General features: G+C 51.9%; 1 protein-coding gene across 1 annotated transcript in view; it reads left to right on the forward strand.

Annotated features, from left to right (window-relative positions):
* Pdxk (pyridoxal kinase) overlaps positions 1–21,193 on the forward strand; it is a 30,746-nt gene extending 9,553 nt beyond the window's left edge. Inside the window, exons 2-11 of the mRNA XM_050140504.1 lie at positions 4,777–4,831; positions 5,509–5,613; positions 7,007–7,090; positions 8,195–8,241; positions 10,141–10,226; positions 11,146–11,191; positions 12,178–12,289; positions 13,233–13,369; positions 15,371–15,437; positions 15,659–21,193. Coding sequence (XP_049996461.1) covers positions 4,777–4,831; positions 5,509–5,613; positions 7,007–7,090; positions 8,195–8,241; positions 10,141–10,226; positions 11,146–11,191; positions 12,178–12,289; positions 13,233–13,369; positions 15,371–15,437; positions 15,659–15,771 — 852 coding nt within the window. The 3' untranslated portion in view covers positions 15,772–21,193. The remainder of the gene's footprint in view (positions 1–4,776; positions 4,832–5,508; positions 5,614–7,006; positions 7,091–8,194; positions 8,242–10,140; positions 10,227–11,145; positions 11,192–12,177; positions 12,290–13,232; positions 13,370–15,370; positions 15,438–15,658) is intronic.
* The last annotated feature ends 1,116 nt before the right edge of the window (positions 21,194–22,309 follow it).

Genomic DNA, 22,309 nt, shown 5'->3' on the forward strand with positions numbered 1-22,309 from the left:
AAAAAAAAAAAAAAAAAAAAAAAAAAAGAAGAAGAACAAGCAATCTCGGGGGAAGGGAACACCGGCTGATTGATGCAAAAATTAAAGCCTGGGCAAGCCTCATAACAGGTCCCACTGCCACTGGAGAAGGAGCCATTGATCCTGGTGGGAGAGACGTGTCACTTTGCCACCTGGAGGAAGAGGAGTGACACCAGGGGACTGAGTGCTGCTGGGGTAGAGTGAACCAGCGGAAGCGGGCACATCGCCCACCACTCTCCTGTCCCACTCTGCCCTCCTGTTGGAAGTACCTGCCAGGAGCTGTGATGTGAACTCCAGAGTCACAGCCGAAGCTCCCAGAAGGATGGATTGGAGCTGAGAAGAGGATTTAAGTGACAGCGGACTCCATCCTCTGGGGCCCAGGGCTCCCACCTGGGAGCGAGGTTCCCCGTCCTTGCCTTCTCAGCTGAGGATGACTGAGCTTTGTATACGCATTTGGGAGGTGGATTCTGGAAATGTTCAAACTAGCACATGACGCTGATTAATACAGCGCTTTTGACAGTAATATTTTAAATGGAAACACAAGTCCAGGGGCTCAGCGCCATCATTTGGAAGCGGAAAATAGCAATTCCTTTCTCAGACGTGTGCGACAGCTCTGAAGGATTAATTATCTGCGCACGCAGAAGCAGCGGGGTGGGACAGCTTGGCAGGGATTCCGGGACGTGTGTCTTCCTCACTTCCAGCCTGCCTCGTCACAGTTATTAGAATCTTAAGAGGTTTGAGATGCTGGAAGCTATGTTGGTGCACAGAAGTCTGGAATAGGCGAGCGAATCTGCCAAATGCCATTTTTACCTTTCTGGATTAGTGCAACTGCTAATTTTTGTTGCATTGCTCCAGCGATAATACCGGCTTGAATTTTGGGGGATGAGCTTATGAATGCAAACCATAAGCCTTTGAGCTCAGTGACTTAGCACGAAGCAAATACCATCACATAGAACGTGTGACGTGTGGCCAGAACCTCTGCCCCTTTCCCCTAGGGCAGTCCCTCTCCTGATGCTACCTGAGGTTTGTCTCTAGCATCTGTGTCTCTCTGTCCCATAGGCTGCCTTGTCTCATCCAGGCGGCTCTGTAGGTGAGGCAGCCCCCTTGTCTGCCTCGTGAGAAAACATTTGAGGTTTTAAAGGAGCAGTGTACTGGAAAGGTCCCATTTTCTGCCACTCCACGGTCACTGACACCTATCCTCTCTGCTGTCCGTGGGTCAGATTTACAGGACTCTTTTGCTCAGGTGTCCTGGAGTTCTGGTGGAGGGAGTCCTCAGCCCTCTGTTTACCTTGAGGTTCTGGCAAAGGTGTTACGAGGCGTTCATACTCCTGAGTTCCGTCTCACGGGAGTCTAGAGTGGTCCTCAACCTTCCTAATGCTGCGTTTAATACAGTTCCTCACGTTGTGGTGACACCCAACCACAAAATTTTTTTTGTTGCTACTTCATATCTGTAATTTTTCTACTGTTATGAGTCATGGTACAAATATCTGATATGCAGGATATGTGGGGGGGTCTCGACCCACAGGTTGAGAACCACTGCTTGAGACTCTAGTGGGTTGTATGTCCTTTATATATCAGCAGCAGACAGAGTCATGGCCACTGGGCCAGCTCCTCCTGAGTCCTGGACCTTTGGTGTCCACACCCTGGCAGGCCCTCTTTCTGGCCATTCTGTTGGTGGCTTCTGCATTGTGGGATGCATTTACATGGGGCCTTGTTCAGTGGCCCTTGCCTGGCGTTGCTGTAGAAGTGGATGTTAGGTGAGACCTGGTTGAGGGAGTGGAGAGGACATTAACAGTGGTGACGGTGGCAGCAGTCTGGGCATAGTCAGCCTGGGACCTGAACTAGAGGTGGAAGGACACTGTGGGGTCTACTCATAGTCCTGGTGGGTGGCCTGGTCTGCGTGGCCTGGCTGTAGATAGGATCAGCACAAGACTGAATCCCATGTTCCTGCCAAGTGGCCCTTCCTGAGTGACTGGAGGGAACAGTGCAAATCCTCTTTGACCCCATGCCTGACATGGTTGAGGGTATCTTGGCTCAAGGTCAGAAAGAAAGGACATAGTTGGAATCCACAAATAGACCTGAGGGTCTGTGAAGATGGCCGTGGAAGGACTGATGGACCGCGGCTGCGTTCATAGACTTGAATCTATCCCTTGGTTTCACAGGCTCCCTCTCCAAGGTGCCTGAGATCTGGAGTCTGGCCAGATTTCTGCTAGGATGGCCTCTCATCTACGCATCTCCACACACAGCTGAGCACAGGGCCCTGAACAAGAGGCCTTTCCTCTGTTTGGGGTGATTTTTGTGCAGCTCAAATGGCCAACTCTATGAAGGGATGCTGTGGCCAGGGAAGGGGCCATATGATGGACCCCCATCCTGGATATACTTGGGTGGCACTGAGAAAGAAACTGCCTGGAAGAGGCCAGTGGCTGAGGCTGGGAGGCCTGGCAGGGCCCTGAAGGTGGTCAGATGTGAGCCAGGCAGTAGGCCAAGGAATCTCTCTCTTGTCTTGAGTCTAACATCTGCCGTCTCAGGCAGCTGACAGACTTAGGTTGCCCTGGAGAGTGTGGGGAAGTAGAAGAAGCAACAGGAGAAATCACTACGATTCCAAGTCACGAGGGTCCTGAATTCCTTGTAATCCCCTGATCTGAGTGCCTACAGCTGCTCTGAGCACGAGACCTTCAGGAATTCCTGATGGCAGGAGAGTGGTTTCTGGTGGGTTTGACTGGGGCTTGGCTGTCTCTATATAATCTGCCCCTGAACACAATAAAGGGGGAATTCTTGGGGAATTCAAGGATGACCTGTGTTGTTGTCTCTCTGTCTGTGTATGTCTGTGTATTTCAACCTCCAGCCCCCTTGCCCGAAGCTCACGTACTGGTGGGTAATAGTGCACAGAGCGCAGACACGGGGGCGCGGTGCACGGCAGATGTCAGTGGCTTTGGGGTTGTCCAGGGCATCAAGGCATAATCCTTTGCCCCCTTACACTTAAAAAGGACCTGTCATTTGTAGAGGAAGGGTTCCCATTTGTGGGTGCCTGTGAATATTCCAGAGATCAACACTGAATGCTGTTCTTCATGAACTATTTATCAGAGAAAGAGAGAGAGGTTGGTTTACTTACTTGTGTCTGTGTGAGCGTGTAACCACATCTGCGCATGTGCTCTCACTCACTCAACCTGTGTGTGCTCAGAGTCCAGAGGAGTTCTTCCAGAGTCTCCCTCTCACTCTCTGCCTGTTCCTGTGAGGCAGGGTCTCCCTTTCCCAGCCAGACTGAAAACCAGCAAGTCTCAGTGATCTTGTCTCAGTCCGCTCTGGAGCTGGAGTTGGTTACACAGTTGTATGCACAGGACACCTGGCTTGTAACAGTGGGTGCTGGGGTCTAAACTCTGGTGGTCCTCATGATTGCACAGCAAGCATTTTTAACCAGGGACCCCCCCTCCTCAGTTTTTTTTTAATATTTATTTATTTATTTATTTATTTATTTATTATGTATGCAATATTCTGTCTGTGTGTATGTCTGCAGGCCAGAAGAGGGCACCAGTCGTCATTAGAGATGGTTGTGAGCCACCATGTGGTTGCTGGGAATTGAACTCAGGACCTTTGGAAGAGCAGGCAATGCTCTTAACCACTGAGCCATCTCTCCAGCTCCCCTCCTCAGTTTTTGAGATGGAAGCTAGGGTGGCTGACCACTGAGCCCAGGAATCCTCCCCAGCCCTGGAATTTCGGGCCATTGCCACACTAGGATTGTTTTGGTTTGGTTTTGTTTTTTGTGTTTTTTTTTTGTTGTTGTTGTTGGTTGGTTGTTTTTGTTTTTGAGACAGGGTTTCTCTGTAGCTTTGGAACCTGTCCTGGAACTAGCTCTTGTAGACCAGGCTGGCCTTGAACTCAGAGATCTGCCTGCCTCTGCCTCCCCTGTGCTAGGATTAAAGGTGTGCGCCACTTCCACCACCACTACCGGCCACAAACTGCATAAACTCGGGGTCTGTTACTTTAAAATAAAAAGCTCTAGACTCAATGATAGCTTTTATTTGGAAAAGGTCCATAGCTTTAATTTGGCTCAGTGAGCTGCTTTGTGTGCTGAGGATGAACAGCTGCCCCACAGAGCCTCGGTCTCCACCCAGCTTGTCTCAGGGGGCCCATTTGTCCTGTCTGGATGACTCCCACTGGAGCTATGAGAGGCCGTTCAGAGGGGCAAGCTGCTCAAGGAACGTGGTTGTTCTGGGGGAACCTCAGCCCCCACCTGGGACCTTCTTTCTGTCTTTGACATGGAGGGAGGGAGAGTTTGCTAGCCGGTGTGGTAAGAGACTGGCTGAGCTGAGCAGCCCAGCTGGGGCTGGGTCTCGCTTCCTCAGGGTGAGTTAGAAGACCCACAGGGCCTGCTCCTTATCTGCACAGACAGCTGCTCACAGTGCTTTCTTTGGCCACTTTCATCAGGTAGGCCCTCTGGGGTGTTCTGTGAACCCTTCAGTGCCTGCCAGCAAGGGAGAGGGGTGTGGCCACCCTGGCCCTTTGGGCAATGTTCCTGAGTGAAGGAACAGAGGAATCCCATGGTCAGGCTTGTGTGGCCCTGAAATGCAAACATATGGCTGGCTTGGGCAGGTCCTTCTGTTCCCACCCTGTGACCGTCCTGCCCAGGGGTCTGTACCTCCTGGATGGTCTCCTCTGTCACCCTCCTCAAGTCAAGACTCTAGCCGTGGTTGGGACCGCTGCTCTGAGTTCTTGGGGTCACAGACGGGCACTCACACACCTGTCCTGTTTGTCCTGCAGGTTTTGGGATTTGAAGTTGATGCCGTGAACTCCGTGCAGTTTTCGAACCACACAGGTAGGACTACAAGGTGGTAGCCATGGTGGAAGTGAGCGTGGCATATAACCTGGCCTGAGGCTGGAGGCTGGAACTAGAAGTGCCACTCTGGGCAGGGCCTGTGCCCACATCCTGGCTGACTTGTGTGACCACTCTTCTGGAGCTGACTGGAGGGAAAACCTCTGTGCCTCAGTTTCCTCCTCTGTCAAGCTGGCAGTCATAGCACTACTGTGTTAGGAGAGCTGACCAGGTCAACCACAGGGAGTGCTGCTGTGTCCCCTTGCTGACCACTGTGACCTGCATGTTTGTATGCTTTTCCACTATGGCACCTCCTTGGGCTAAGGAGAGGGGTTTGGTGGGCTGCCCTGAACTGGGGTGTAAACAGCCGTGTGCCCCCTATCCACATCTTCTGGGACACAGTTCCACAGGCCTACCTAGGGCACTGAGTGTCTGCTTCCTGGATTGTTTTGATGGAGACTAGTCAGGGCAGGGCAGAGACCACCGTTCAGCCCCCACAGTATAGGAACTGGGGTGCTTCCAGGGTATTGGGATGCCAGAGCATCCAGTCTGGGCCTAAGGCCAGCCCTCAGAACAGCTCACTGGGCTTCCTCAAGACGGGTAGGTGGTTATCAGCTGAGATGGTCACGGGGGAAACTGGGGCTCCTGCATCCACAGCTTAGCCTGTCTTCTTCCCGCAGGCTATGCCCATTGGAAGGGCCAAGTGCTGAGTTCGCAGGAGCTCCATGAACTCTATGAAGGTCTCAAGATAAACAGCGTGAATAAGTACGACTACGTGCTCACTGGTGAGGGTCCCCAGGTCCTGGTTTAGGGTTCCCGGCAAGCTGGTGACAGGTCAGACACAGATCCCCTTTCTAGGCTCAGACCTTGTCCCCGCTTCCTTCCCGGAGGGTCTTGGTGTGCACTGACACCAACACTTTCTGGAGGCCTCTAGAGTTTGGCCACCCTGGGTCGAAGGTAAATCACTACGTGAGTCCTTCTGTTCTGTTTCTGGTTGTATTTTCTACATATTGAATCTATTTGCTAATTTATTGCGTGTATATGTGTGTCCTGGTCCACACAATCGCACATACATGGTGCCACAGCATGGGTGCAGAGGTCTTTCCGCCATGTGGGTCCTAGAGTTCGAACTCAGGTTTTCAGATACAGCAGCAAACATCCCTACTCCGTAAGCCATCACACTAGCCCCAAGTTAGGTTTCTCTGTGTAATGGCCCCTGGCTATCCTGGAACTGTCTTTGGAGGCCAGCCTAGTCTACATAGTGAGTTCTAGGTGAACCAGAGCTTCATACATAATGAGACCCTGCCTCCAAAAATAAATAAAAACGTATTTATGTGTTTTTATGTATATAGGTGTTTTGTCTGCATGCACATCACAAAGGGCTTCAGATCCCCTGGGAATATAGTGATAGACAGTTGTGAGCTGCCATGTGGGTGCAGGGAATTGAACTTGGGACCTCTGGAAGAGCAGCCAGTGCTCTTAATGACTGAACCATCTCTCCAGTCCCTGAATAAAAAATTTTAAAGAGACACAGGGGCTGCAGAGATGGCTCAGTGGTTAAGAGCATTTAAAACAGGCAAGTGGTGGCACACACCTTTAATCCCAATACTGGGGAGGCAGAGGCAGGCAGATCTCTGTGAGTTCGAAACCAGCCTGGTCTACAGAGTGAGTTCCAGTACAGGCTTCAAAGTAACAGAGAAGGCCTGTCTCCGAAAATCAAAAAAGGAAAAGAAAAGAAAAGAAAAAAAAAGAAAAGAAAAGAAAAGAAAAGAAAAGAAAGAGAGCACTTACCACTCTTGCAGAGGACCCAGGGTCAATTTCCAACACACATAGGGCAGCTTACAACTGCCTGTAACTCCAGCTCCAGGGGATCTGATCTCATCTTCTGTCCCCTTAATGTTCATACACAGACGTACACTCGGCACACACATAAAATAAATATTTTTAAAAAGTGATACGTTTTGTTTAAAGTGGAATTTGCCCATTATCTGTATTCTCGTCATTCAGAACTCTTGTGTCCCTGGGAACTGGCTACCTGTCTTCCCCTCTATGAGTACAAACCTTTAGAGACCTTGCCTAGTTCCTGTCTCCCACTCTGATGCATGCTTGATTTGATGGCCCTGGTGGTCAATGTGCCCTGTTTCGGGAGGATAAACAACCTGGGTTTTCCCTCCCAAGGTTACACAAGGGACAAGTCCTTCCTGGCCATGGTGGTAGACATCGTGCGGGAGCTGAAGCAGCAGAACTCCCAGCTCGTGTACGGTGAGAACTGGGCCATGATGCCTCTCCCACGGTGTGCCTCATGCTGATCTCACCCTCAGGAAGGGGCTCAGCCATCTCGCTTCATGCTTGGGTGGTGTGGTGGACACACCATATCTAGTTTGTCAGTGTGGAGCGTGACATGATGGTTGCCAGGCAGCACTGGGTCCATGTGCCACCAAGAGCAGAGGCAGTGCTGAGCAGACGTGCAGACTCAGGCTGCTCCTGAGTACCAGTCTCTCAGGTGTGCATAGCATGCTCTACCCTGAAGGCCAAGAGCCCATTGCTTTGTCTGTGCAGTGCTCTGTGGTCCAAAGGGAATGTGCTTGAACCTGGGAAGACACAGGGAAAGCTCGTTTAGTATTCTCTCAGCCAGGCTGGGGGGAAAGGCACTGTTCCAGTCCAGGTGACCTGAGGTAATGTGTGCTTGAGACAAAGGTGTGAGTGGTGGTGTGCGTGAAATTATGCCGAGGACCTGGTTGTCTTGGGCAGAGAAGTGCAAGGTGCTGGGGCACACAACTGTTCTTGTGTCTCCGTGTGTAGGTAATGTTGACATGATTGAGAGACCAGGGGTGAGGCTCAGTTGGCAGAGTGCTTGCCTAGCATACATGAAGCCTGGACCTGATCCCCCACCACATAACTGAATGTGGAGGTGTGCACCTGTAATCCCAGTCCTCAGGGTCAGAAATTCAGGGTCATCCCAGCTACACAGTGAGTTCAAAGCCAGCCAGGGCTGATGAGAGCCTGTCGTCAGTTAAGGGTGCGTATTCCTCCTGCAGAAGCCCCGATTTCAGTTCCAAGCGCCCACTCTGGCTCATAGCTGCCTGTAAATCCCACGACAGAGGCTCTCATGCCCTTTCCTGAACCCCTGGGCACCTGCACACATGGTCCATGTGCACACACGCAGGCACACACTCTGGCGGTTAGAGCAAGCGTTAGATGTGGAGGCAGGTGTGGTGTGCATGCCTGCATCCTCAACTACATGGGAGGCTGAGGCAGGAAGGTGGTGAGTGCAAGGCTAGCCTGGGCTGCACAGTGAGAAAGCAGACAGTGTGGTCTGTCATCAGGAGCTCTAGTGGTTGCTGACCAGATGCTGTGTCTCCACAGTGTGCGATCCTGTGATGGGGGACAAGTGGAACGGCGAAGGCTCCATGGTGAGTGCACTTCTCTACTATTAGACACAGGGTCTGTGCATCTGCTTTGAACCAAAGAGAAGGTCACCTTCCTGGGTAAACCTGTGTGGACCCCATCCAAGGCTGAGTCACCCCTGTTAGGAAGTTGGTCAGATGGAGGACAGGCATCAGCTAGGGTGGTAACCACAAACAGTCTGTCAGTCTTGGGCTCGTTGTCCTTTTCCGTTTAACAATGAGGAAGTCACTCTGAGCTCACCAGCTGTTCAACTCTGGGTAGTGGATGGGTCACAGTCCATGAGTGAGCTGGTCCTGTCACCATCACAGAAACCTCAGACTACGGAGATGGCCCAACATTTTAAAGTCAGTGTTTTAACCCTGGCATTTGTCTGTGTGGCTTTGACTCATCCATTACTCTTTGTGAGTTCCTTGAGCACAGCTGGCCACACGTGGTCCACACCAGTGCAGGACTCACTTGGACCTGTGTCCTTTCTGCCCTGTTCTGCCAGTGGAGTCCAGTGGCAGTGACCGGACCAGGTGTCTACTTTGCTCAGTGGCTGTCTTTTCATCTGCTTTCTCCAATGCTCATTTTCTGGAAGGCTCCCTGCACCAGACCCTCATCCCTCCTTTCTTCCTGTTACTGCTTGCTGCAGTGTCCCCAGCCACCCTAGGAGATGCTGGTGTTTGGTCCTAAAGAGCTCTCCTTTGGGCTCAGTGTTGCTCACTCTGCTGTGTCCTGATTTTGATTAAATGACTTTCCTGGAGGGCCTAGATCAGATATCCTGCATATCAGATACTTACATTGCAATTCATAACAGTAGCAAAATTACAGTTATGAAGTAGCAACGAAAATAATTTTATGGCCTGGGTCACCACAACATGAGGAACTGTATTAAAGGGTTGCAGTGTTAGGAAGGTTGAGAACCTCTGCCTAGATTCAAGATGTGCTAGGTTCAAAGAAGCAGAAAGCTTGTAGATGTCATGGTCAGCCCTGAGTTTAGGAGTTGGATGGTCCAAGTGGTCCCATCTATTCATAGCTCTTCTCCAGTTTATACCAACTTATGCCAGCCAGCGGGAGTCCATCTGCACAGGACCTTGGACCTCTAGGGAAATTCATCAGCAACTGAGTGGGAAGAGATTAGAACCCTGAACCACTCACCAGTACTGCAAATCACCATGGGAACAGACAGCCTCTTGTGGGACTTGAATGTCAGGAATCAGACGTGGTCGTGGGTGTCTCTGTAATTCTAGTTACTTGGGAGGCTGAAGTGGGAAGATTGTGAGTTCAAGGCTAACGTTAATCAAAAACTTAAAAGTATGAGCTTGAAGGTATAGTTCATGCTTGCCCAACAGACATGAGGGCCTAAGTCCATCCCCAACATGTAAATAATTTTTTAAAAAAAGTGGAAGGTTGTTCTAAGCTAGTCTTGGTGAGTTAGCCCTGTAATCTCAGGTCTTAGAAGGAAACAGGAGGATTGCTCTGAGTTCTAGGCCAGCCTGGGCTACAGAGTAAGAACCTGTCTCAGGAAAAAAGGGGCGCAGGAGAGCACTGTTCTGTTGAATTGTTCATTGATAATTTAAAACAAAAACAAGATGATCAGAGTGTGTTGGCTCACAAGCATGTCTTAGGTGGAGATGAGACGCCCCAGGACTCAGGCTCCCAGAGCCAGGTGGGCCCACTCCTGGCTGTCAGGTCCCAAGGGCCCGAGGCTGCCTCTCGTCATCCTGTGCGGTCCTGTGTCTTAGCTCCCTACTTCCTGTTCTCCCCTCTGGTTCTGGTGAGCTGAGGCCTACCCTCCTGCTCCAGGCCCTTCATGGTGGCAATGCCAGGTCTTCCCACAGGATATGGGCTTTGGGAGCGTTCCTCACTGGGCCCTCTTTCTGTGGGAGTAAGTCCCCTTCTTTGTCTCCTGTGCTCTCTAGTACGTTCCCCAGGACCTCCTTCCCGTGTACAGGGACAAAGTGGTGCCCGTGGCAGACATCATCACTCCCAACCAGTTTGAGGCTGAGTAAGTAACTGCATAGCCAGCAGGGCCGGTGCCCTGGCGAGCCCTGCACCGTCTTCACATGTGTCCTGGCAGCTCCACATCTGCCTGCTGAGGTCCTTGGTGGCCCTTAGAGAACCTGGCCTGCACTAGACTGATATGTCACCCTTGAACCTGACCCTATAAACCTGTACACCAACCCTGCAGTGGTTCCCATTGCCTCTAAGGCCACGACAAGTGACTTTCACACTGGTTGTTTGGTCATGATTGTGTGGGTTCACAGTATCCCCCTGCTGGCAAGATGCTCCAAGGAGAGAAAGAGGAGGTGGCACCTGTCCCACTGAGAGCTCATGAGGCTGGGAATGCCTCCAGGTGGAACTGGAGGCCATAGATCTCTCTCAGAGCTCACGGCCCCTGATTAGGTGAAGAGTCAGCTCCTAAGAGAACTGCTAGATACCTAGACTTGCAGGGCACAGGCCTCTCTGTCTTGTGAGATGGTTCCTGCAAGCCTTGGATGCCAACACCGGTGGGCATTTTAGACTGAATAGCTGAGGGCCCCAGCCCTGGGCCCTTCCCAAGGAAAGAATGGCTTCTCTTTGAGGGCCCTGTGCTGTCAGCAGGCATGTACATGGGTTGTGCTGGCCATTTTGGCCATCAGAGTTCTGTCAACATCCGTTACCTGACTACAGTGCTGAGGGACACAGGGGCTGTAGACGGCTGGTTCTCACTGATCTCACCTATAGGCCATCACCACAGGCCGGAACCCCACCATGTATGTGAGTTTCCTTATAACACATTTCCTTCTTGACCTTCCATGTGTGTCACTGCCTCCCCTGGTTCCTGTGGCCCGTAGACGCAGTGATGGTGTCTTGTGGGGATGTAGGTCAGTTGCCAGGATGGTTGTACTGTAGACACTGGCTCACTGCTCCCATCTGTGTTCCAGGTTGCTGAGTGGCAGAAAAATCCACAGCGAGGAAGAAGCACTGGAGGTAAGGAGGCCTTCACACATGGCTCTGTTCATAGGGAGGAGATCTTCACACAGGGCCCTGGTTTCCGGGAAGGAGACAGACACCCATCTTCTGGAACTGATGGCATTTGAGAGATACTGAGCTCTGACCTCAGATGCGAAGAACACCCAAGCCTTTGCCATTGACTGGTACCTCTGTCCCTCTGTCATTTCTATGCTCGGTCTACCATGTGTCCATGCTCTATGAAAGCGTTCTCTCACAGCTGTGGAGTCTGAAAGCCCCACATTGTGGTGTGGCATAGGGTGAACTCTTTCTCTTGGGTCCCCAGGAGGTCCTGTCTGCCACAGACTGTGTGTAGTCTATAGCCCATGCATGTTGTCACCCGCTGTGAGCTGGCAGTGGTAGCTGGGTTCAGCTCCTGAGCCACTCGCATTAGGCACCCACAAGTGCGCCCTGGGAACACTGTAGTGCAGGCTGGAGCATCCATCGGGTTTAAGGGAATTTCGCCATCTTGAGCCAGGTGTCATGGCTCACTGCACTTGGGAGGCAGAGGCAGGTTAATCTCTGTAAGTTCAAGACCAGCCTAGTCTACATACCAATTTCAGGTTAGCAAAATTTATATAGTATGACCCTGCTTCAAATAATCAATAAAAACAAATGGTAAAAAAGACAGATAAACCAGCTTGGAGAGAAGCTTGCTTCTCATTGGTGGATATGACTGGCTTCCCAGTTCCCAAAGAGTTGGGGCAGGGCCCCCAGGCTTCTCCACATTTTCAGACTCTGAGCTGTCAATGGCCCTGACAGAAGATGGCAGACCACAGGCTTGGCCATGTGTGTGCCATGTTCCGGGTCCTCTAGAGCCCATGAAGCATTCTGGCCATGGCTGACTGCTTCAGCTCTGATCGCAGAGGACAGTGGCTGACCAGGGTCATCCACCTTGAGAAGCGTGACTGTCAGGAAGCGCCATCGTGGTCGGAGGTGCTGACACTCTCCCTTGCTGCTGGCAGGTGATGGACATGCTACACTGCATGGGTCCGGACACAGTGGTCATCACCAGCTCTGACCTGCCCTCCACACAAGGCAGTGACTACCTGATCGCACTGGGCAGCCAGAGGATGCGTAAGTGCCGGCTCCACCTGCCCTGTGTGCTCCCTGGGTCCATCTGTTTCCGAAGCCCACAGCTTTCAGGCCCCAGAAAATATTGGGGGCTCAGTAGGAGGGAGGTTGTGACTCAGTCAGCAAGGGCCTGGTACCTCTTGCCCCTCAAGAGAGTCAGAGAGAAGGCAGGTTCAGGACCAGGGCTCCGTGGAGCCAGAAGGTGGGACCAGATGGACTTTTGGGGACGTGAGCAGGCACTCCTAATTGCTGGATGATCAGATAACCATGCTGTTCCAGGACCTCTAGGTTCTTAGGTCTGGTGAGCTACCCCACACCAGTGACTTATGCCAAAAGCAGCTGAGTCTGGTTTCTGTGGCCCAGGTGTCTACAGGGAGGAGGTTTTGCTGGACTTCAGTAATTGGTTATACAAACAGCTCAAGAGTTAATTATACTTGAAGTATTACAATGCTCAGAGCTTGGACAAAGGCTGACCGGAACACCATGTTCATACCCACTGGCTCCGGTGAGCATTCTGGATGCACAAGGGTGTGGGGATGCGCACCTGAATGCTCTTGTGCCATACACAATCATGTAGACACACACATGCAGGCACACACATGTACACACACGCCTGTACACAGACACACATGCATACAGAGTGCATCCAGGCAGTTCCTGGCACTCGAGTGTGTAAGGCCATGCTAGTTCCAGCTTCTAAGAGTCCAGTGTTTCACTTCCCTTTGGGACAGTGGTGGCAGCAGGGGTCAGTTATGACAGCCCACACTGAGTCCCAGAGCTCCTGAAGGAGGCCATACCACATCTGTATGATATCCCCAAGGAGAGACAATCTGGCCTTCCTGTCACTTGAGGAGAAGGGAAGACAAGTTGGGATCCCATGGCAGGGGTGGCCCTTGTCTAGCTGAGGAGTCTCAGAACCAGTGGCCTGACTTATGTCCTCCCCCAGGGAAGCCCGACGGCTCCACTGTGACTCAACGCATCCGGATGGAGATGCGCAAGGTGGATGCTGTCTTCGTGGGCACCGGGGACCTGTTCGCTGCCATGCTTCTGGCATGGACACACAAGCACCCGGACAATCTGAAGGTCAGTTGTGCATGTTGCTCCTCTCCACAATTACTTCTGCACTTCCAGTGGGAATATAGGTTAATATGGTCCCAACAGCGGGGTGGTGGCAGGTTTAGTGGGAGCCTGGGCCCGAGCCCAGCCCAAGGATCGGTGGGAGAAACAGCTGACCGTGGGCCCGGAAACCCACTGTCCCAGCCACACTTATGTCAGCGTGACCCAAGCTAGAGTCATCGGAGAGGAGGGAGCCTCTATTGAGAAAACGCCTCCATAAGATCCAGCTGTAGGGCATTTTCTTAATGAGTGATTGATGGGAGAAGGCCCAGCCACACAATGGGTGGTGCCATCTCTGGTCTGGTGGTCCTAGGGTCCATAAGAAAGCAGGCTGAGCAAGCCAGTAAGCAGCACCGCTCCATGGCCTCTGCATTAGCTCTTACCCCCAGGATCCTGCCCTGTTCGAATTCTTGTCCTGCCTTCTTTCCATGATGAGCAAGATGTGGAAGTGTAAGGGAAATAAACCCTTTCCTCCCCAAGTTGATTTTGGTCATGGTGTTTCATCGCAGCAATAGAAGCCCTAAGACACCCACCCTGTCTGTCTTGTTGTCCACTCTTCCCTGGTTTGGGAAGTAGTGGCATAGGAACCAAGACATGAGAGACTTAAATTTGAAAGTTATAAATAATGCTTGGATGTAGCATACGGAGACCTGGGGTTTGAGACTCAGCTGTGGTGGGAACAAAAGCTAGCATCTATACAGGAGTCAGTGAGGAGTCCTGGACCCATGTAGCTTTCTAGCTGCTCCGTGGTGACTCAGAAGCCGCTTCCAGTGCTCAGCCCAGCTCAGGGTGTTTCCTGCTATGTGGCCATTGCCTGACTTAATAGACATAGCCTTGGGGACTAAGGGCAGAAGGTTGAGGATGCAGGCTGAGGTAGGCCCTTCCACCTCGGGCCTGTCATGGACATGGTCTTTTTATGGTTGTCTGTATGTCCATCCCACCTGCTTCATGCACTTATGAGCAGACAGGTTGTTCTTGTTCAGATGCTCTTCAGCAGAGTGGACCGATTGGGACCACCAAGTCTGTACTAGGTGGACACTCCACAACTAAGCCACATGCAGAGCTCCAGGGGGACTGTGCTGTGTCTTGGGGATCAGGGATGGAGCTTTTATGTGAATATGTATTTGAGGATGGGGCTCAGCAGGTTCAGAGGAGTTTTCTTTTTTTTTTTTTCTTTTCTTTTTTTTTTTTTTTTTAACTCTAATAATCAGAGGAGTTTTCTTATGGGACTCCCAAGGCAAGGCCTGGTTCAGCCAACCCACGTAGGGAACTGAGGCATGTCTGGGCACCTGCTGAGTCCCCCAGGCCTCTGGCCTTGAGAGTCGTGGGCAGCTGTGCTTTCTCTTACAGTCTTTAAAACTAATTACTCCCAGGAATTCTCGGTAACACCTGCTGTGTGCCAGGTGTGCCCAATACGGACAAGCCCCAGGCCGCTGACCCTTCCCATGGGGCATCTCCCTCCACACCCAAGTGGTTTATTTAACAGGCAGCGTCTGCTTGGCTCTCTCTCCAATGCTATAACAAAATACCTGAGACCATTTACAAAGAGGGAAGGTTTCTGTCTACTCAAGGTTGCAGAGGTGTCTGTTCATGATGAGACGGCCTTGTTCCTTAAGACCTGTGGCTGTGCATCAGGGTGGGATCCAGGAAGCAAAGAGGAAGGAGATAAGAAACTACACCAGCCCCTTCCAGGAGCCACTCTCAGGGACCTAAGGACCTTGTACCAGGCCTCACTTCCAGAAGTTGTCATCCCCTCCTAGGCAGAGGGCTCGCCTCTAGCATGGGCTTTGGGGGACATTCCAGGCACAGGCTAGTGCAGAAGCATTTCTGTGGGGGTTCATGCAGTCACCCCCATGTGAGTGACAGTGGAGCGGCTTCTGGTGACTCGAGCAGCTGGTGCTTGTGGGATGTCCTGGACAGCGATGCTCGTCCAGGTAGGCCAAGGCAGCGTCTCTGTCCTCTGTGCAGGTGGCTTGCGAGAAAACTGTGTCTGCCATGCAACATGTGCTGCAGAGGACCATCCGGTGTGCAAAAGGTACCTGCCCTCCTGCTCTGCCATCCTGGGAGGTGGTCCTGTCTGGAGGTGGGCAGGAGAGCTGGGAGCCCTCCCTCCAGCCTCTGCATCCTGCTGCTGTTAGTAGTGGGGCAGCAGGTGGCAGTGTGGCGCGCCTTCTGAAGCGGGAGCTGCAGTGTGGGGAAGGGGAGGGAGGCCCCTGGCTGCGCTCCGCCTGCTCCAATCTTGCTTGTGTTCCTCAGCTCAAGCAGGAGCAGGACAGAAGCCCAGCCCGGCCCAGCTGGAGCTCAGGATGGTCCAGAGCAAAAAGGACATCGAGGACCCCGAGATCGTCGTGCAGGCCACGGTGCTGTGATGGTCGTGTACTCACCCCGACACACAGTGTGCTGGGGTCTCCGTTTCCATCCCCCTGAAAGCTGTAACGTCTGCCTTAGAGCCATGACTGAAACTTGACATTTTGTTTCCCCCTGAGGGTAGGGTCTCAGCCGGTCTCAATCCTGAAAATGTGCCATCATTTTTTTTAAAATAATAATAACAAAGCAGTGACAGAAATGTGATCAGAAACATGACCCCTTCCTCCCCCAGGCCTCCTGACCCCTCATGTTGACTCACCGGTATGTGGAAGGTGGGTGGAACAGGCAAGCCTGCTGCCTGTGGACCGTTCTGTTGGTCACTGGCTGCCACTGCCCCCAGAACCTGGATTGAGCTGAGAAGAGGCCTGTGGTGGCACTGTTTTTTAAAATTGGGTTAGGTCTTGGCATCTGGAAGAATTATGCCAAATATCTTCATTGCCATCTGGTCTTACCCTTGTCCCTGCATTAGAGTTTCTGTGTGTCTCTGCTGCTCTTGGTGTCTCTGAGGATGTCGGACTTATGCAGCTGTTGGACTGTGTGGGCGGGTTCCATTTTCTCATGCTTGGGTATGCACACAAGCATGTAGTCACTGTGACAGGGACCTTTTAAGGGCCCCAAACATTCTGGGGACCCTGCAAGCCCTCTGGGTGTCAGCAGGAGTTCCTGTAACTTGGGACCAAATCTGGGAAACCGGCTAACATAGAGGTCAGCTGTTGAGCCTGCGGTGGCGTGGGAAGTTCCGGAAAGGTTGCCACACTGGGCTCCTGTGGGAACTCAGCCAGCCCTGCAGCGCTGCTCTTGCCACAGTCTGCCAGGCACAGTGCATTGCTGTTTGGACAGACAGGGAAGGAGGGGCAGGGGGGGCACCTGCCCCATACTTTACCGCTGTTTCCTCCCCCGATTTCTGTATTCTGTGCCCATCACATGCCCTTAAGTGAAATCAGCTAACTCTCTGCCTCCTTGGAAGCTCTGCTACTATAGAGAGCATATTGGCACTGTGGGGGCAGGGGCAGCCCTTAGACTCCTGCAAGGGACAGTGACATGTTCCATTTACATTGCTCAAGTGTGGCTTTCCTGGCTATCCATTCTGGAATTTGGGGTCCCTAAGTCATAGCTGTGAGTGGGGCTCTTATTTCTGTCTCATCTCAGCACCCACACCCATTTCCCTGTCCCTCAGTTCGTGACATTTGCCTCTTCTGAGAAGCCACTGCCTATGGAAAGATAGGAGACTGGAAGAGGTGGGGTCCATGCTGTGGCCCCCATGTTGGCATAGGTTCCTTGGGGTGCCTGGCTGCAGCCCACTGGGGGGGGGCCTGAGAGCCACAGCCACCTTAGCATAGTCCAGTGTTTCCCTTCCCTGTTAGAATGCCCTAGATGCAGGAGACACTGGTCCGCATGGGCGGGCACTAGTCTGCCTCTGCTTCCTCCCCAGCCCACATCCTGAGCTCCTCCTCTTTCTGGTCACAGCTGCAGGATGGTTCAGCAGGTAAGGCTGCCTGTTGTCCTGCCTGACAGCCTGAGTAACACGCATGGTGGAAACAGAGGCCTCGTCCCTGTGAATTTTTCTCTCTTACACACACACACACACACACACACACTCATACACACACACGATAAATGCCATTTTTAAAATGATTTTGTTAATTAGTATCCTAAGCCAGGTTTAGCTAGCTCTCTGGCATGTGTTTCCTGGTCGCAGTGCCAGCGTCTGAACCCCAAACTTTGCTGACCAGAAAGAGGAGACCCATGGCTAGCAGTCTGGAGGGACAACCATATTCCCCTAAGTCACAGGAAAAGCCCATCACTGCCTCACAGAGAGCAAGGACACCACTTTGTCAGCAATGAGGAAAACTTCCTTTTTCCTCTCAGAATATTGAGAATGGATGGGAGATTTGGCCCAGTGGGTAGGGGACTTGCCATGCAGACAGGAAGAACCTGAGTTCAGTCCCCAGCACCTGAGTGTGGTCGTGCAGTGTGCACTGGAGGCCTAAGAACTAGGAAAGCGGGAACAGGAAGACCCCTGGGGCTCTCTAGCTAGCCGATCTTTCCAACTGGTAAGCTCCGGTTTCAGTAAGGAGAGACCCTGCCTCAAAACAAGAAGTGGAGAGCAGTAGACCCCAGGTGTTGACCTCTGGCTTCACACACACGCACACATTAAAGGGTAAGGGCTGGCATAGGCGGTCCAGGGTGTGGGTGTTTTATGTGTGTTGGCGTCTTCATGACCACCCTCTGCAGCCACACCAGGAGAGCCTTGACTCTTGACTGTAGCCCAGAGCTAATGGTCTGGGTAGGACCCTTTCTGGCTTACACAGCAGGGTGAGCGCTCTCTCCTCATGAGGACTTTCTCTCAAATTCTGAATTTAGCTGTGGTCTGAATTGTCTTTCTGTGTGCTTTGGAGCTCAGGGGACAAGGAGCAGAGGCTGTGGCCCAGGCTTGTCTGTCACTAAGAAGAAACAATAAGTGCTGTGAGTAAAGAAACATCTGCAGCCTGCCTGCCAGCCAGCACCGGCTCTGGTCCCCTGGTATTCAGATCAGAATTGGCTTTTACTTTCCCTTCCCGTAGTTTAGTTATGAAATGATGTATTTGGAAACGAAGTGGTGTCCTCATTGGGAGAGCCCAGTGTTTAAAGCTGCTTGAGTCTTCAGTGGGCGTGGCCAGGCCTGGCTTCACTCTGCTTATGTGGAGTTTTGGAAGGAGGGGACTGTGTGCCCTATAGGCTAGCCGAGTTCCTGGTATGATGTCACCACCCCCATTTGGAATAAGAGAATAACCCTGAATGTTAGAGGCCAGGCCCTGTCCTGTCCTTGCTTGGGAAGGCAGGGCCCTCCTGAAGGAGGCAGGTGGGCCTGTGTAGCCCTGGGCCCTTTGCTGTGCCCCTGGGCGGCTCCTGAACACAGTGTCCTGTTTCCATTGTTTCAAACCTTGTCTGTAGCCTAAAAGTATAGGAAAAAGAAGTGAATGTATTTTGTTATTCTTTGCTTCCGTCCTGCCCTCTGAGGACATATCTGGTCTAGAGTTACAGTTCTCAGGTGCCCGGTGACCATGGCAGATCGCTGCTTGTTCTGGCCCTTTCTGTGCACTTTTCTTTTGGGTCAAGGTATCTACCTTGGCCCAGACAGGGGACAGGCAAGGACACAGACTTGGTAGTGGTATCCAGATTCCATGTGCCCTCCAGAGGCTGCTGCAGCCCAGAGACCCCTTTCAGTGCTGTCCCTCTACCACTTGGGAGCTTGTCTCCCAACCATCCATGTAGATACCTACAGTGGGAGTCCCTGGGAAGAGGGTCTGTCTGAGTGACATATGTCTGGTGACCCTCCAGTGGATACCTCGGAAAGGTGTCCCCTGAGGGGCAGTTCTGGGAGGCCAGGTTCACTGTAAGGTTCTTCATAGAACTGTGGGCTCTGTAAGGAAGGCTTGAACCTGGTCCAGCAGTCTGGGTGGATGCTGCTGCCAAGGGGCCTTGATTGATGGAGGAGCGCCCTGGAGCGGAGGCACAGCTGGTCACATGCCAGTTTATTCCTTTCCCGTACTTCCTGTGACAGCTTCAGATGGCAGCTGGCAGGGCATTTGCAGGTGCCAATCTTGTGGAATCAATGTAGGGAGATTTCTGCCTCCTCTTGCATACTTTCAGCCTCCACCAGTAGGGGGCGCAGTGGGGCAGAGTGGTATCAGCTGCCCAGGCAGATACTGGTGCCAACAGGTTAAACAGCAGTAGATCTTTGTGTTAGGATACAGACTTGGTTGCTGTATGATGACACCTCAAGTAAGTAGGAGCACACTGTGTCCCCAGTTCTTGTTTGACATTCCAGGCAGCCATGCCTTGATCAGCATGGCCTGACTTGACAGTTCCTAAATTTGGGGTTATTTTGAAATGTGTGTGTCTCTTTGTTGACTCTGGTTTATTCTTGTTACAGACATTTTCTGTGCAAAAATTAATTTAAATAATGTCTTATGCCATATTCTCTCTTCATTGCACCCTACTGTGTTTATTTGCTTAAAACAAGAATTTAATGAGAAACTTTAAATTGAACGATATTTAGGGATTTTTTTTTTAGCTAATGGAAAAATTTTCCTAGCATGGTGGTGCACACCTGAAATCTGCTACTCTAGAGGTTGAGGCAGGAGGATAGCTATGTATTAAGAGAGTATCTGGAAACGCACACGGTTATTCTTGGATTTTCTTTATTCTTTTTAATTTCTGGTGGAATAAACACTATTTAAAGGCTTCCTCACTGTGTGAGTCAGGCAGGAGCATGTCCTCAGAGCAGGGGTCTCCATCTGTCTTACCCACCCTGACTGGAACTGAGACCCAGGAACACCCACTTCAGGGTGGTGATGGTGAGCTGAGCTTCCCCATGCTGGCGTCTCCTCTTTTCTTCCCCCAGCTCACTGTGGGTAGTTTCTGCTCTTTCTGCGACAGGATAGACATTCCAGGTGGAAAAGGTCTCCCTATAAGAAATGGCCCCACCCTGCTTCTGCCAGCTCTTAAATAGCTAGCTATGGCTGCCTCTGCCCTGCAGCTTCAGGTGGGGGAAACCAAGAGGAGAGCCTGCCACTCACATTTTTATGCTTGGAAGCTCACAGAAGGCCTTGGGGTGTGACCATGACCGTGCCTCACTTCCCATCCTATAGAGCCAGCAGATCCCATCAGGGCAGGCTGAGATGCTGTGTAAAACTGTGGCCACACTGCCTGCCTTGCAGGGCTAGGCAGCTCCCCATGAAGACAAGTGGAGGAGCCTTTATCCTTAGTGTGACCTGGACTGGTACCATGGAAGTCTCTGAGCTATAGTCTCACCAAGGACCTGGTTTGTGCCTGACATGAGAAGGGTTTGCTCTGGGGGTGACAGGACAAATAGAAGACCCACAGGCTTAGCACATCCTTCTAGTGTCCCACAGAGCAGGAAGGCAGAAGCCAAATTCCCTGAACGCTCAGACCTGATTGGTTCCCACAGAACACCTAAGATCATTTCTGGGTGATGGGCGGTGGGATGTCAGTGCTTTTGGAGATGGTGGTGGATTCTAAATGAACATAGCTCTTGAAGGATGAGGCAGGGGTGACATCCTGAGTGCTCTTAGCTTCATAGCTGCCTAATTCCTGATCCAGACCTTGTCAGAATTTCTCCCATGTGTTGCAAACCTGGACCAATCAGAAGACGGGCTGCTCTGGGGCCAGCCCGACCCTACTATTCCTCCCCAGAGACCACGACCTTTTGGAAGCTCCTAGCCTTTAGAGCAAAGCACAGCTGGCCCACAGTCCCTGCTGCGCAGGAGGGGCACGCTCTGGGCTCAGGTGGTCTCTGGTCCAAGTCCCTCAGCCCCATGTACTGTCCCCTGTCAGTGTGTTTGTAGACTCGAGCTCCTGTCTGTTTTGTGCTGGTCTGTTGACTTCTATGATTATCCACAAATAAATATTTTCATTGCATTTGTGTTCGTGTGATTGTATATACCCAGCCTGCCCCTTGTGGTTCCTGATCAAATGGGTGACAACTAAAACACCCCTCAAAGGAAAGTGTGTGCTTGGTCCCACTGTGGTGGCTCACAGCTCACCCTTCACTCACCTGTCTCTGGGGACTGTCTGGTACCTTGGGGCCCGTCCTAAAGATTCCAGCAGGATTCACTGGGGTAGGAGCTTGGAGGTGGAAACCCTGCCCTGCTGCTCCCTACCAGTTTCTGAAGATGAGTCCTTGGCTGAAGGTCCAGATTTCAGTTGTTAGTGAGTTCTGGTGCCACCTGGCACTTGGCATTTGGCAGTGGCAATGAGTGTTGAACTTAGAGGTACCGTGGCCGTAGCTCCCTGTGTGAAGCCTTGGATCGGGTCAGCAGTGGCCTGAAGACACTCAGCTGCCCCGGATCACCTAACTCTTGAGATCTTCAGTTTAATCCCATCATTAGCACCTCTTGGTAATACCAGGTATTATCTCTGCCGGTTTAGGATATGGCCATCTTTGGCGGTCGTTCCTCAGTGGGTGACATCCTGAGACAAGCGTGGGACAGGGTAGAGTCTTGACTCGGTCATCTCTCACCTCTGAGGATCTAAGTCATAATCCCACCAAGGCTCAAAATCAATCTCACCCAACTCAAGGTTTCCCCCAGTGAGGAAGGGATGCTGGTTTCAAGCTCACTACCTTCAGGGCTTCAAGTTGGTGTGTGGATCGGCACCCCAAGCTCAAAGTGTCCACCAGTAGTGAGGGAGATGCTGTCCCTGCTGCTAGAACAAGGACATAAAGGGGATGGGTGGGAGAAGAGGTCCCCAGGGTTTGTAGTAAGCCAGCAGGACTTGTGGATTGCTAGGCCTCCTGAGACTGTCACAAGATCTGGGTCACAAGATGTTTCTGTCTCTGGCTGCATTCTGTGAATCATCAGCACTCTGGCACTTGCTGAGTCCAATCCTGACTTCCCAGTGTGCCTCTGCCATGGCCTCCCTAGAGTCTTGTGTAAGATTGTTCTCTTTTGCTCCGTATGAAGGTAGGGAGCCTGAGGGTGTGGCCAGTACTCGCTAAGCCAGATTTTCCAGAAACCTCCAGGATCTTGCCCTGCC

Source organism: Alexandromys fortis, unplaced genomic scaffold (genome assembly GCF_014885135.2).
Source record: "Alexandromys fortis isolate MF-2015 unplaced genomic scaffold, M_Fortis_MF-2015_v1.1 scaffold_9, whole genome shotgun sequence".
Lineage (NCBI taxonomy): Eukaryota > Metazoa > Chordata > Mammalia > Rodentia > Cricetidae > Alexandromys > Alexandromys fortis.